Below are 14239 nucleotides of genomic sequence, written 5' to 3'. Positions count from 1 at the left end.
AGACCTTTTAATCATTTGAAACAGTGGGAAAAGACCAACAGAACGAGACAGAGAGAGATGACTCCAGCACAACTGGACCTCCAGAGGAAGAAGTGACCGAGCCGGACGATCGCGGTAAATGTCTTTTTGAATATTTCTCTAGAAAACTGAAGTTAAACTTTATCCTACATTCTCTCTACACGATGATACAAGATAATCTGACTGCAGACGTTGTGTGAGCAGTACACTGTAGACGAACTATCAGAAGGAATAACCGTATTGGAGAAACACTGCGTCACCTTTGAACCTGCACTTCTTCTGAACTCTGTCTGATTTTCCTTCAGATGCTGCAAAGATGGAGGCTGGCTGGAAAATTGTCCTTCCTGTTGTCGTTCCCGTTGTTGCTGCTGCTGCTCTTGTTGGTGGCGTTATTTTTATCCTGGTGAAACGTGGAAAGATCCGTAAGTTACAAACTTCTCCTCAACAGTATTTTATCATCAGTGGTGGAACAAAGCTAATAAGGACATTTACTCAAGCGCTGCACTGACTGACAATTGTGAGGTATTGGTACTTTACTTGAGTATTTCCATTTTATGCTCCTTTTTACTTCCACTCCACGACATCTCAGCTGCAAGTCATTGCGCTTTTCACTCCCATTAGTTATTTGGCAGCTACAGCTACTAGTAACTTTACAGATTAAGAGCTTTTTAATTAAGCTGTTAAATATCAAACCGGTGGTTCTCAACCTTTTTTTGTTTTGTGACCTCTTACGTAAAAGTCACTAGTTGCGGCTCCTCGTCATGTTTCAGATGTATATGAGTTGTAAGCAGCTCCCCTCTAAACTTTTAACATGGTTTCATTTGAAAAACTGTTTGAGGCCCAAATAGGTAAAATTATTCAATATTTCACAATAAAAACGTAAAGATTACAGAAAATGAAAACAGATTTGAGAATCAGAACTGTGTTTTTCTTCTTTCCTCTCCGTTGAATCATCTCACGACCCCTCAGATTTATCTGGCGGCCCTTTTGGAGGGTCCGACCCCAGGTCGGGAACCACTGGACTAAACTACCGAACTGTATATAAAATACCGTATTGGCCCGAATATAAGATGACCCCCTTTTTCCAACCGCCGTTTCTGGAAGAAGACTTTGAACGTCGATACTTTTAACCCAAGTAGAAGAGAGCCTCGTCCTTGAACCCTTTAGTCTAAAAGTGAAACATGAAATAATACCATTAAAGCAGAATAGCGGGCGACCGATATGGGTCTTTCAATGGCGCGCTGCGGATATCTAGAGAGCAGGGCGGCCGATGTCCGATAAGTCGATATCTAAACAAAGATAAGTCGTGTGTAATTCTTTCATTCAATCTAATATACGTGCTTATCTCAGCCAGTAACCTGCTGTTTTTAGACAGAATTTTTTACTAATTAACAAAATATAAAAATGCATTGGGTTATGCTGTAGAGGTAAGAAGGTGACTGGTATTTAAGGGAGAGCAGGGTTCAGTCATTCAGCTGCATTGTAGCTATACTGTCTGTCCGTCACTGAAGCAGCTTGTCTGTCAGTCGCTCTCCTGTCCGGCTCTCGAAACCGTCAGAAACTCCTCTGACATTCAGCATTTTTAAAATCTTTTTGAGCTCCACCTCATCTGTGACGGCAGTACTTCTCGAGATTTTCTTCATTGTTCGTTTTTGCAGTAGAGACGTCGTTTTTCTCTCGCCCTGATTTTTATTTCCTTCCTGGCATTAAAACACGAGCCTTCAGAAACCCGGTTGAAACTGCAGGTTAAACTGGACCAACAGACTAACTCTACAAGACTCGCTATAAACTGAGGCGCTCGCTAGCTTAGCAACATTAATGCTACTAACAACTCGCAACGCTCGCTCTAGGAGCCGGTTTAACTGTTTACTCCTCCAATGTAAAACAACCCAAACTTTTTTTAAAAAGTAATTTCCAGGGGGGAAAAATAATCGCCTTATATTAGAGCCAACACGGTATTTAAAACTAGCTCCACCTGGAGCTGCTGCAACAGTAAAATGCTGTTTACACGTTGATGCATCAGTATTGATAATCTAATAATGTCAGATTTAATAAATCAGTCACAGGGGAGATTTTACTGCAGAGCAAGTACTTGTATTTTTGAAATTCAGCTGATAATACTTTTTACTTAAGTAGGATGTTTAATGCAGGACCTTTTTACTTGTATTGAAGAATTTTCACATTGTGGAATTACTACTTTTACTCACGTGAGTGCTTATTATCAACATTTGAAGCCGTGAACTGTGATCACTGTTGAGCAGATTTCTTTCGTTTAGTTTAAATCAACCATCAGGGTTCAGTTCTGCTAGTTTTATAATATTTTAAGGCATTTCTGGGCAGTAATTCAGTTTTATTGTTCACTGACCTTCAGGGCAATGTTACGTTATTTCTGAATAATCAAATCAAAACGGGGTTTTTTTTTTTCAGTGGAGTAGAGGTCATGGCTTTGAACATCAATTTCATTATCTTGCATACATTTACCGTAATGTGGTGATCGTTTATTTCAGAAACTATCATTGATGTTGTGATGAGATGTAATGATATCAACAATATCATCACATTGCCCGGTTCTACTGCTGTATGACTGTAGTGCGTCACAAACTGGTTTCCATGTTCTCACAGAGATTTGTAAGAAGAAGCTCAGAGGAGTGATGGAGCCAAACAACTTTGAAATGCAAAACCTGAGGACCGAAGCAGCGGAGGCGGGGGAAGACCCAGACGGCGCTGCAGAAAATGGCCTCGGAGCGGCGGGGATCGCACAGGAGCAGACGGACACTCGCGTGCTTGTGGGACACGAAGAACCAGAGGGTTAGAGAGACGCGGTGGTTTTCAGAAAGTTTACAGTACTCTGGTCGGCAGGACAAACGTGGACTGCAGTACTAGGCTTATAGATTCATTTTACGAAAACACATTTACTCAGAATAAGAATCTGATTAATTTTGGTCCAGAACCTTTTTTTAAATCTCAAATCTTCCATCTCTTTTGTAAGTGATTAATAATTTATCTGAGTTAGTTACAATGGGCTCCAAATACGAGTTAGCTCGAACATGTTTCTTCAAATATTTACAGGTGAGAAGTCATCTCGTGAAATATTTTTAGAAGAGGACGAATCGAAAAATGATCCGATACAATACCTGATTCAAAATAGAAAGAAGAAAATGTTTCAAATATCTAGAATATATATTTATAGATTTAAAACAAACAAACTTCGTCCTTCGAGCTCGGGTCCTCTACCAGAGGCCTGGGAGCTTGAGGGTTCTGCGCAGTATCTTTGCTGTTCCCAGTACTGCACTCTTCTGGACCCAGTTGTCTGGTGGTCTTCCAGGGATCTGCTGTAGCCGCTCCTCCAGTTTGGGGGTCACTGCCCCGAGTGCTGCGATGACCACGGGCACCACTGTCGCCTTCACCTTCCAGGCCTTCTCCAGCTCTTCTCTGAGCCCCTGGTACTTCTCTAGTTTCTCATGTTCCTTTTTCCTGATGTTGATGTATGTATGAGACTTCAATGTGGAAACTTAAAATATCTTGGGCATTAATTTACTAATAAAGATATATTTGGCCGTCCTGCACGTCACCTGCTTGGTGACAAAGACGTGGAAACAACCAAATCCACCAAAACTAACCTCATGGCCTCGACAACAGAACGCATTTTGGAAAAATGAACCTTTTTACAATCAGATCACACCAAAAAATGGCTCCGTAAAATAGCATTATGTTATTTAATATTATTCCAACCGTCTCCCACCCTGTTTTGTGTTATTGTAGTGTTTCTTCGATATTTTCTGTTCTGTTATTTATTAAATGTAACTACTTACAACTCAACAATAAGTATTGCCCGATTGCCCAGGGAAGAATTAAACACATGTAGATTACTGGAGTTGACGACGACTACTCTCATTACTGTAAGTAAGTGCAATAAAACCTCCTCGAGTAAAAAGCAATACACCTGTTCATCAAGCTTAAACGTGTGAACGTGTAGAAAGCGACATTTTAATCTGCTCCGCCTGCAGTCTCTTGTTTTACACAACGCGCAGCGAGCTAGCTCGGCTAAGAGCTAGCTGTTTAGCTTAGTTTGCCACGAATCTCACAATTTGGCACATTGTTGTAAACTCAGCTGAGACAAACCAGCCCCTCCTCCCATCACTCGGTGTCTTAAATATGAATATTCAAGAATATGATTTATTTTTAGATTTCTTTCCAGATATTATTGAATGTATGCTGCGACGTTGCTGTTGCTGCTTTATAAATTTTGTTATATTTTAAATTTTCGATTCTGATCCTGTTCTGAATTAATTTTAGTTAAATAATAGATTTTTTTTTAAAGCAATTATTTAGTAATGAAGGGGGGGGGGTCGTACCATTTTCAATATGCAATAATGTTTGTTGCTTTGCATCTATGACGCGCTGTGTCCTTGTTCTGTTTCATTTACTTTATAAAGATTAAACATGACAGTTAACTTTACTTTTTGTTGTTGTTTGATGAGCGATAATAAATTAAACTTTGTATAGGGGCAAGTAAAAACCCGACTGGGCAAGTAAAAAAAACCCAACAAAACCTTGTCGTTGAACCCTGATTTATACTAAAAGGTATAAAAATGTATAAAAGGATATAAAAATGTGAAGTAAACACTTGTTTGGAAGATGAGGAAGGAAACATTGCAATAAAGTAATAATAAAAAAAAATCTTCCATCAGAGCAATCGGTCAATAAATTACAATCAATAGCCAACAATTATTCTTCAGTGACACGTGCAGAATAATGACTTATTATTATTTATTAATAATAAGAAAGACATTACATGTTTTCAGTGGCCTTTGGTTTCTCTTAGTGGTTTTAGTATTGTAAGCTTTTTATTAATTGATCTTTCAAGTTTTATTCTGTTTGTTTTTACTGTTTGTAATTTCATTTATTGTTGTATTTGTGTCTTTCTTGCTAATGTTGTTGTGCCCTTCACTTTGTACAGCACTTTGATTAGACCAGACTAATATATGATTAATAAATTCAACTTTCGTCAATTAAGTTTTCGTCTTATGTTATTAAAGAAACTCCGTGTCAATAATGTGAAACGATGTGGCGAGACTGTGACTTTAAAGCAGTGGTGGACAGTAACCAAGTACTGTACTTAAGTACACATTTGAGGTACTTTTAATGCCTCTTTCTTCTTCTACTCCACAACTCAGAGGAAATATTGTACTTTTAACTTCACTACATTTATCTGACAGCTTCAGTTACTCTACAAATTAAGATGTTTACATTAAAAACAACACATGAAGCGTTTTATAAAATGTTTTGTTATAAATTGAACTACCAAACAGTTTATACAAGTACAGCTAAAACGATCAGTCGATTAACTAACTGATCAGTCAATTGACAGAAAATAAATTGGCAACTATTTTGTTAATCATAATTTTTTTTGTGTAAAAACATTTCCTGGTTGCAGCTTCTCTGACGTGAAGATTTGCTGCTTTTCCTTTGAATGATTGTCATGTTTTGTTAATAATGTCGAGGTTTGGACTGTTGGTCGGACACGACAACATTGTGAAGGCGTTTCTCACTATTTTCACAAGTTTTACAAACCAAACAATCGATCGATTAATGGAGAAAATAATCATCAGCTGCAGTCTGATACAAACCAAAATCCTGCTTTTACATTAATGCACAAGGAATAATAATCTAATGATATAATATATAATTTTATAACAGTCACAGGGGACATTTTACTGCTTTGAGTACTTTTATTTTTAATACTTTAAGTACATTTTCCTGATTATACTTACATACTTTTACTTAAGTAATATTTTCAATGCAGGACTTTCACTTGTAACAGAGTATATATATATATTTTTTTACAGTATGGTATCAGTACTTTTACTTAAGGATCTGCATACTTCCTCCTGCGCTGCTTTAAAGGCTGAAGAACAACAACAACAACTGTTTATGGTGTGGTTGATTTGATTTAAATAAAGTTGGATACAAAAAAAAAATCTACCCCGCCAAAACACACCATTGGCCCGCTGCCTCAGCCAATGAGAGTTCCAGAATTCCGAAAGGCGCGAAATTCCTCTGACGATAGTAAAAAAGGGGGCGGGGCAAAGGGGGCCATGTGCGGAAAGACACGGAAGAGGAGGCGGCAGTCAGAGAGAGCGCGCTTCAAACGTGGACTTTCTTTATATTTTCCCGAACCAGGTAAAAAGAAATACGCTTATTTATTTTAAAGAGAAAGTGTGAAATATTTGGCGAGGATTCAAACACGTAACGTTACAACATCGTTTCACTAACTAAAGCTGTTTTGGTTAATGTTCGCGTGGCTGTTGTGTCATTTGGCGTGGAATGAGTCTGTGTACGATTTCACTTTGCAGTTTTTTATATTGGAAATTGGTCAAAAAAGGGGGATTCGCCCTTTTGTTTGTATGCAATGTGTCTGTGGGACTAAACACTACAAGTGTGGGGAAACCATGCCGTGGAGCTAAAATCCTCAAATACTCGAAATGTGTTCGTGATATTGTTCCTCAGTCTTGTAGAAAACCTGTTGTGTTGTTGCAACACAATTTGAATGAACATCGTGGTTATTATTTGGGTCGAGAGAGAGTCTTTAAAGTAGATTTGACACATTTATTAGAGCCTTTTTCAGACGGTGAGACAGCCGGAAGTGACGTATGGCTGTGCCTCCTCTTGTGGCTGTGTTATGACGCTTTCACGGCCGGCGTGCAGACACACCACAGCTAAGAAACAGCATTTTAAAACCTTACGAATGGCTGGGATGACAATAAAGTACTTCGCAATCATAGCGACGTGTGCGCTTGTAACGTGTTATTACGTAAACGCTTCCACAGCGTTTGCTGAAGCCGGTAAGTTGCGTTAGCTAACGGCTAGTTTAGAGTTTAAAGCGATGTCCTGAAGTTGTCAGCGTTAGCATTTTTTTTTTTTTTTTTTTTTTAGGTTTGAATCATCGGTATGTTGTTGTTAGCTAATGCGGACTGTTTTATAGCATTGTTGAAAACTGTTAGCTAATGCGGACTGTTTTATAGCATTGTTGAAAACTGTTAGCTAATGCGGACTGGTTTATAGCATTGTTGAAAACTTTTAAGCTAATACTGACAACTTTAGCTAGCGATAGCATTGCTATCTAAGCTAGTTAGCAAACTTTAAAGGGACAGTTCACCAAAATCAAAACTTGATATTGTTTCTCTTTACCTGTAGAGCTGTTTATCCATCTAGACTGAGAGGTGGTTGGATGTAAACAGCTGTGAAAGTTGCGAGAGGTTGTCCCAAGATAGATTAGTTGATTTCATGCCAATATATTAAGAAATCATTAAGATATTGAAATTACAACCTTAAAGGTTGAACCTACACTTTTCACAGCTTTTTAGTTAGTGAAAAGGCCCTTAACACCACGATGCATGGCAGGTGGTTTAATGTCAATAAATTAAATAAATGAGCAAGATACTGGAATTACAACATTGAAATGTGCACAATTAAGGAAATAGCTCATGGATAACAGGATATGCTGAGGTTTTTAATTCATTTTTTAACTTTTTTATTTACAAACTCACAGGTGTGAAATGTTTAAGGGCTGCCACTCTCTATAATGGCTGTGGTTTGAGATTTCTATGTTGAAAAACAGAAAAGTTATTGAAGATTGAAATGGGTCTTTTGCACTCTTATGACAGTCCCTAACTACGCCTGCAGAGTTGGACAGACATTCAGTCCTTTGCGCTCTCAACTGCGTCGTCATATTTGGTGATTTTAAATATGTGACACAACTGCCTAAATTAGCTTTCCAACATATCCCAAAAACCGGGAGAAATTGAGGCTTTGACACAGAGCTATTGAAGGTAACAGCTGCTAAAACTGAAGAACGCCATACACATTGAACTAACTTGTGACAAAAGGCCAGAAGGCGTTTTGGGACAGAAACAAAGCCAGGCGTTTTGAACGAAGGTGGGGTAATGATTTGTGTATAGCATTTTATAAATTTTCTGTGATTTATTTCAACATTATCATATATATACTCCTTACCTACACAGGAGGGGTACAGATGGATAGGCTGACTACATAGTCCCTAAATACCTAGAGGTCCAGGGAAAAGACTCAGGAACGCACTGTAGGCCTGTAGCCTACATATATGTTGTAAAGTAGGCCTGCTTACAGTCCAGGGTACAGCTTTGTACTGACAGGGGACTTCAGCAGCCTGAGGTGCAGGTTTATGTGAATGGACATTGGTATACAGAGTGCTGTTCATTGTTAATGAGTACAGGAAGCAGAAAAGCTTGTTTATGATGAGGTTTTTACAGTAAATACAGCTGAAGTGAAAACCAGGAGTGTTCATTTAACAAACAAGGGCGTTGTAGAAGATGACTGATGTCCTGTCACAGTGTAGCTGTCACGTACAGTAAAGGACACAAACACTACAGCCGTCGAAAAACTTTGAGTCGTTGCACTATATCGAGATTTATGATACAAGAGGCTCTCAAACTCAGCACATCTCTTCTAACAGTAAACTAACGTGAAACCATTTAAACATAAGGTTTTCTTGTGAAAAGAGATGCTCAGTATAGTTAGTAAAAATAAATATATACTGTACATAGTAGCAGAAGCTATGCAATGTTGATTAAACAGTCAAGTGGAGGTACTGCTTAATTTTGGTAACCTTAACTTGTTGTAGGCATTTAACCTCTCTGGGCACAGGCAGAGCAAAGCGCACGCCCTTTGTCTGACTACTAAAAGATATTTTCTGAGTACCGAGAACATTTTTGTCTTGTTTGTTTTTAAAAAGTAACTAAGGACCAACAGACCAGGACAAAGAGAGATGATTCCAGCACAACTAGACCACTGGGTGAGCTGGACGATCCTGGTAAATTGCCTCGAGCTGTTCTGTTAAACAGAAATTTAGTTGTTTTCACTGGTTATTTCTTCATCTTTTTGAGTAATAGTGAATAGGTACCCAGTAGTTTAAAAAATACCCACAGTATAAAACGTTCCCACATTATTACCCCCTTTTATTCCCTAACTTCACATCGTGTTCCTACATGTATGTTTTGGTACTGTACAATAATGACACTGTAAATTGGGAAGAAGTACGTTGCGGCCGTGATCTAAAGCGAAACCAAAAAGATTGACTTTCGACATTTTTGAGATTTTAAATTAGCTCAGTTCAGTGTGGCGAGCTGCAGATGTGCAACAAGCTCGCTAGGCACGCCAAACCTTGCCAGCTGATCAGTTTATCCAGCGTAGGAGGACTGTCCTCTCCGGAAAGGGCCGAGGTGGAGCAGCACGTTTTACATTTTAGGAATAGTTGCACCGCTGAATTGAACAGCAGCGGCTGATCAGAGGTGTTGCGTAAAGGTGATGTTTGTTTGTTTCCCCAGGAGAGCCTCGCGCCATTTGCCCGACTTCAGTAAAGGTAGTAGAAGGCGACGATGTTACTCTTCCGTGTCGACTGGATCCTCCGGTCGACGTGTCCGCTTACACGGTGGATTGGAAGAAAGACAAGGATGTCGTCCACTCCTACCGACATCAACAGGACCAACATAACCTACAGATGGATCAATACAGCAACAGGACGCATCTCAACCATGAAGACCTGAGCAGAGGAGTCCCGACTCTGAGGATCTCCTCAGTGCGGCCGTCTGACAGCGGACAGTACAGATGCTTTGTCTCAAAACTGAGGGCCGGTTGTGTTATTGACGTTATTGTTGGTGAGCATCCTGCGTTTAATACAGTTTCCTTCAGACACTGTAAAGGTTTGTCAGAATTAGGGGAATCCCAGTCATGGTTTTGGCCCATAATAGTCCTTAATACTGGGTCTGATCTGATACTGAATTCATCCAGAAAGACTTTCTTGTGAAAAGACATGCTCACTATAGGTTGTAAAGATAAATATACACATAGCAGCATTTAACCTCTTTGGGCACAGGCAGAGTAAGTAGTGTGTGACTACTAAAAGATATATTAGTCTGTTTTCTCAGTACTGAGAACATTTTTGTCCTTTTTTTTGTTTGTTTTAAACAGTAACAGGTGATTCCAGCACAACTAGACCACTGGATGAGCCGGACGATCCTGGTAAATTACTTGAAATGCATCTTTGTTTCTTTATCTTTGAGTACAAGAAGGTTTTTGTAGAAATGTGCAGCTTAAAGGTAAAATGAGCAGGATTTGTCGGTGGCTATTTTGTTAATAAACCATTCAAAGTTGGCCCCGGCTCAACGAGAGCGAGCGGTGGTCGAGCGAGCTAGAGAGTGAATGAAGAGAGGCAGCGGCGTTGGCGAGAAACGAAGCAGTGAATCGGAGAAATAAAACATTTTCTGATTTGTTTCACAGCGGCTTCGTTTTAAAGCACAAATAAACACACCTCCACACCTCTGCACCACCCTGCGGGAAGGAGCCAGCTTCATCCCGTCAGCCCCGCCCCCCTCGGTCAAACAGACGCACAGGCCTGCGGCTTTTTATACGTCCATGACGCAGACCGAGAGCAGAGAGACGGACACAGCGATGTAACCTGCTCGCGCACGTTTTTATAGAGTCCGGACCTCACAGCCTGCGCGCGCTGCTGTTGGCTGGAGGCTACACACCACTGCCCAAAGGTTGACGCCAGAAACAACCCGAACACAACAAAATAACAAGAAAATACAGGCAGAGGGCAGCGTCTCTACGGGCTAGAGAACTAATAGCCATAATGTCGTCGCAGCTTATATATAAAACAACCGGCAGCACGGGTTAAAAGCACGGAAGCCACACGTGTAACGTCGGCATGAAAAATTAAAACAGTAAACTGACTGCTGCACAAGAGGCGCTCAGTTTATTACATTGGCATGTATTATGTATAAAAATTGCTTCACTCTTAAGAAACTGTCTATACAAGATTGAAGTATTTCTTTACCATACAGGATCATGAAAAGAGACTCTGAGCACCTGTTTTGTTTGTAAAATTTTTAAAAGCGTAACAACAAGATGTAGTTTCCATCCAAAGCCGTCAGTCTGCAGCTTTATCAGCGGTCAGAAAGTCACACACGGAAACTGTAAACGCATGTCAGACTGATCAGCCAAGTATTGATCACAGAGCCTGAAAAATGTTTGAACTCTTCATTAAACAACCTTAAACGCGCAGTAACTGTGTGAACTGTCTTACCTTTTTAATTTATTCCCGCAGTTTTACTGCAAAACCGCAGCCTTCATAAAAATCCGCGGCTCTGACCAGATTGCTGGAGCTGACGGCTAATTCTGCTCTCTAAGCTAACCAGGAGGGTCGCTTCTTGAACATCTCCCACTCCATTTTACGGCACAGAAACCACTCCACATGCTGATCTTCTCGTAATCTTCTTCTCAGCCTGTGGGCGTCGTGTGTGTGTGTGTGTGTAGTGATCCACTATCCATAGCCGTGCCATTTAACGGTTATCACTGGCCCTTGCTGAGCCTTACGCCGGGATTTCCACCGGACACGGCTCTATAACGCCGCGTCTGCGAGCCGGTTTTGTTCCGTCCTCCAAGCGGCTTCATCCCCCACCGGGAGCGTTTCAGAAGCAGAGCGGTTTGCCTGCCCGACGTTGTTGATTTGGTCCTCTTTTTTTTTTCCTTGGCTTTTGTGCTTCGATCATTGGAAAGTAAGCTATCTAGTGAAATTATTTATTTATTTATTTATTTTTTTTTTTTAGTTGTATTTTGTTGTTGATGTATGATCAAATGCTGATTTTTACAATTTGCATTCAGGAGACCAAGAGGGGACACGTTACAGTGTTCAGGGGTCTTACTTCGTTTTGAAACTCTGACGTAAGATCTCTTGAATACTTAATGTTCATTGGTTGTCACACAGAAGGGAACTTTATCCTCACTTATCTGCCAAACTTTCAGAACCGCAGAAAGTTCTTTCCAGTGGTGTTGAACCTAGTGTCCAAGTGCCTTATGATGTTGTCCATAGCAGTAAAAAACACTGTCCTGAGCTGTCTCCTCTCATACTCTCTTCCTTTTCCTCTGGCGGCTGTGTTCCTTACTAGCAATCAGTGTTTCCTCCGACAGGAGAGGCGATGCAAAGAGCAACCTGTTTTCTCTTTTTGTAGATGGCCCATCGCTCTGGGCTGGCACTAACAAATGAGTAAAGGTGATTGATTGCAGCCAACAAAATAATTTGAACTTTCTGGGCTTGACCCTGCAGCATGCACACCTGCAATATTTATTTATTTAAGGTGTGTGGGAGGCACAGGGTGAAAAGGTAGCCAGATGATTTGGGCTTGGACTCCCTTGACTTTCCCTGACATGTTTGTCGTATCTCCGATGTCTTGGTCATGGCGCACGCTTTCAATCATCTCTGCTATCTCACTTCCTGTCTTTTTGTGACAGTCCTTGACCTCAAGAAACCGTTCAGGGATTTTTCCCCCAGTTATCTGCTTCTTTGTTGTAACTCGCATCTCATGAGCACAGCACTCTGCTGAGTGTGGGAAATGTCTGACGTAGCGTCACAGATGACGTAATGAGCAATAAATGGCATCCTTCCTTTTTTGTGAATTCTTCTGAACACATTTTGAATGTCAGCTGAGATAATGTGTTAGTCCGGCTTTTGTTTTGCGTTTCCTGATTTCTGTAAGTGCTCATTCAGCAGTGGATAGTAATGAGACAAGCTCAACAAGTGTGCCTAGGAAATTACCATTGTGGATGTCATCTAGGTCTTTGGTTTTACCCCTGAAAATTTAAATTCCTTGATGCCAAGTGCAGCGTTACGTCTGGGATTCTCTGCAACAGAGCTGTTTTCCTCCGACTGCTACTGGAAGTGGACGAATTTGCAGCAACGGCAGTTAGTGGCATTGGCCGTCAGCTGCAGAAGCAGATAAAAAAAACGCTCATTGGCTTGGGAATTTCATTTTATATCCATGTTGACTGTTCAGTGCACTAAGGGAAGGTCTTTAACTCGCCATCCACCGAGTGTTTTTCAACATCCTCCTCGCTCTGTCTCTTTCTGTGCATCGCCTATCATTTGCTCCATCCTCAGCATTTGCATTGGTGCTGCCGCCACTGTCTTTCACCTCCGCTACTCCTCCCTGACAAAAACGTATCACTTGTAGAGGGTCCTTCTGGCTCTGTGGAGTGTACACATGATCCTATAATATAATATGATAATATATCCTATAATATAATACCATTTGTAATAACATCATAACCAAAATTTCAGTTACTACAATTTATTTATTTATTTTTTTTGGCTTAAATTAACCGCAAAATGAAACAGCACTGAATCCTGCAGAATATTGACCCAATTTACCTGCACTTGCGTATCAACACCACTAGATATCAGTAAACGACCATATTTCAGTCTGCATCAAAGCCATGGAGACATACCTTGGCTGTGTGACTTGAAGGTATTATTTAACATTGACTCAGTCTGTATTAAACTGTTCAATTCAATTTTATTTATATAGCGCCAATTCATAACAGAAGTTATCTCATTGCACTTTTCCTATAGAGCAGGTCTAGACCGTACTCTTTATAATATTTACAGAGACCCAACAGATCCCACCATGAGCAAGCACTTGGCCACAGTGGCAAGGAAAAACTTCCTTTAAGAGGCAGAAACCTCGAGCTGAACTAGACTCGATGGTGGGCGGCCATCCGCCGCTGCCGAGTTAGGTTTAGAGAGAGAGATATTTTGGGAATAACAGCTATAGGAATAATAATGTCAGTATTAGTAACAGAGCCAATAACAACAACTGTAGCAGCAGTTGTCGAGCAGGAACACGGGGGCAGCAGGTGGCCCACAACCACAGATCCAGACTCTGCAGCTCCGGAGGCAGAAACACCTGCTGAAAGTGACAGAAGGAGAGAGGAGAGAGACGAGAAAGCACAAAACTACGGGAGAGAGACGATGTCGAGTTAGTAACATGTAGTAATGGGATAAAAATGCATACAGATGGAGAGGAAAGAGGTGCATCATGGGAAGTCTCCCGGCAGTCTAGGCCTATAGCAGCATAACTAAGGGATGGTTCAGGACTCACCCTGAGCCAGTCCTAACTATAAGCTTCATCAAAGAGGAAAGTCTTAAGCCTGCTCTTAAATGTGGAGATGGTGTCTGCCTCCCGAACCCAAACTGGGACCTGGTTCCACAGGAGTCCAGCATCACTTACAGACTAGAGGCTGTTTGTTTTGTTTTTTTTTTTCACATAATGATCATTATGTGAGAAAACTAATTATTTTAATTGACTGACGTGTCGTTCAACACAATGTTGCTCACCTCCTTCAG

At 40.6% G+C, this 14239-nt stretch overlaps 1 protein-coding gene across 2 annotated transcripts in view; it reads left to right on the top strand.

Annotated features, from left to right (window-relative positions):
- Positions 1 to 14239, top strand: part of LOC122873160 (butyrophilin-like protein 2) — a 40143-nt gene that overhangs the window by 13270 nt on the left and 12634 nt on the right. The window contains exons 5-7 of one of the 2 annotated variants that reach the window (XM_044189531.1): positions 25 to 114; positions 324 to 440; positions 2641 to 4560. In XM_044189531.1, the coding sequence (XP_044045466.1) occupies positions 25 to 114; positions 324 to 440; positions 2641 to 2831 (398 nt within the window). In that variant the 3' untranslated portion in view covers positions 2832 to 4560. Of the gene's footprint in view, positions 1 to 24; positions 115 to 323; positions 441 to 2640; positions 4561 to 9383; positions 9714 to 10026; positions 10078 to 14239 lie in introns of those variants that run through there. The other variant, XM_044189530.1, reaches the window with a different exon arrangement.

Source organism: Siniperca chuatsi, linkage group LG3, assembly GCF_020085105.1.
Source record: "Siniperca chuatsi isolate FFG_IHB_CAS linkage group LG3, ASM2008510v1, whole genome shotgun sequence".
Lineage (NCBI taxonomy): Eukaryota > Metazoa > Chordata > Actinopteri > Centrarchiformes > Sinipercidae > Siniperca > Siniperca chuatsi.
Note: the sequence above shows the minus strand (reverse complement) of the source record. Positions and strands in the feature narration are given on the sequence as shown.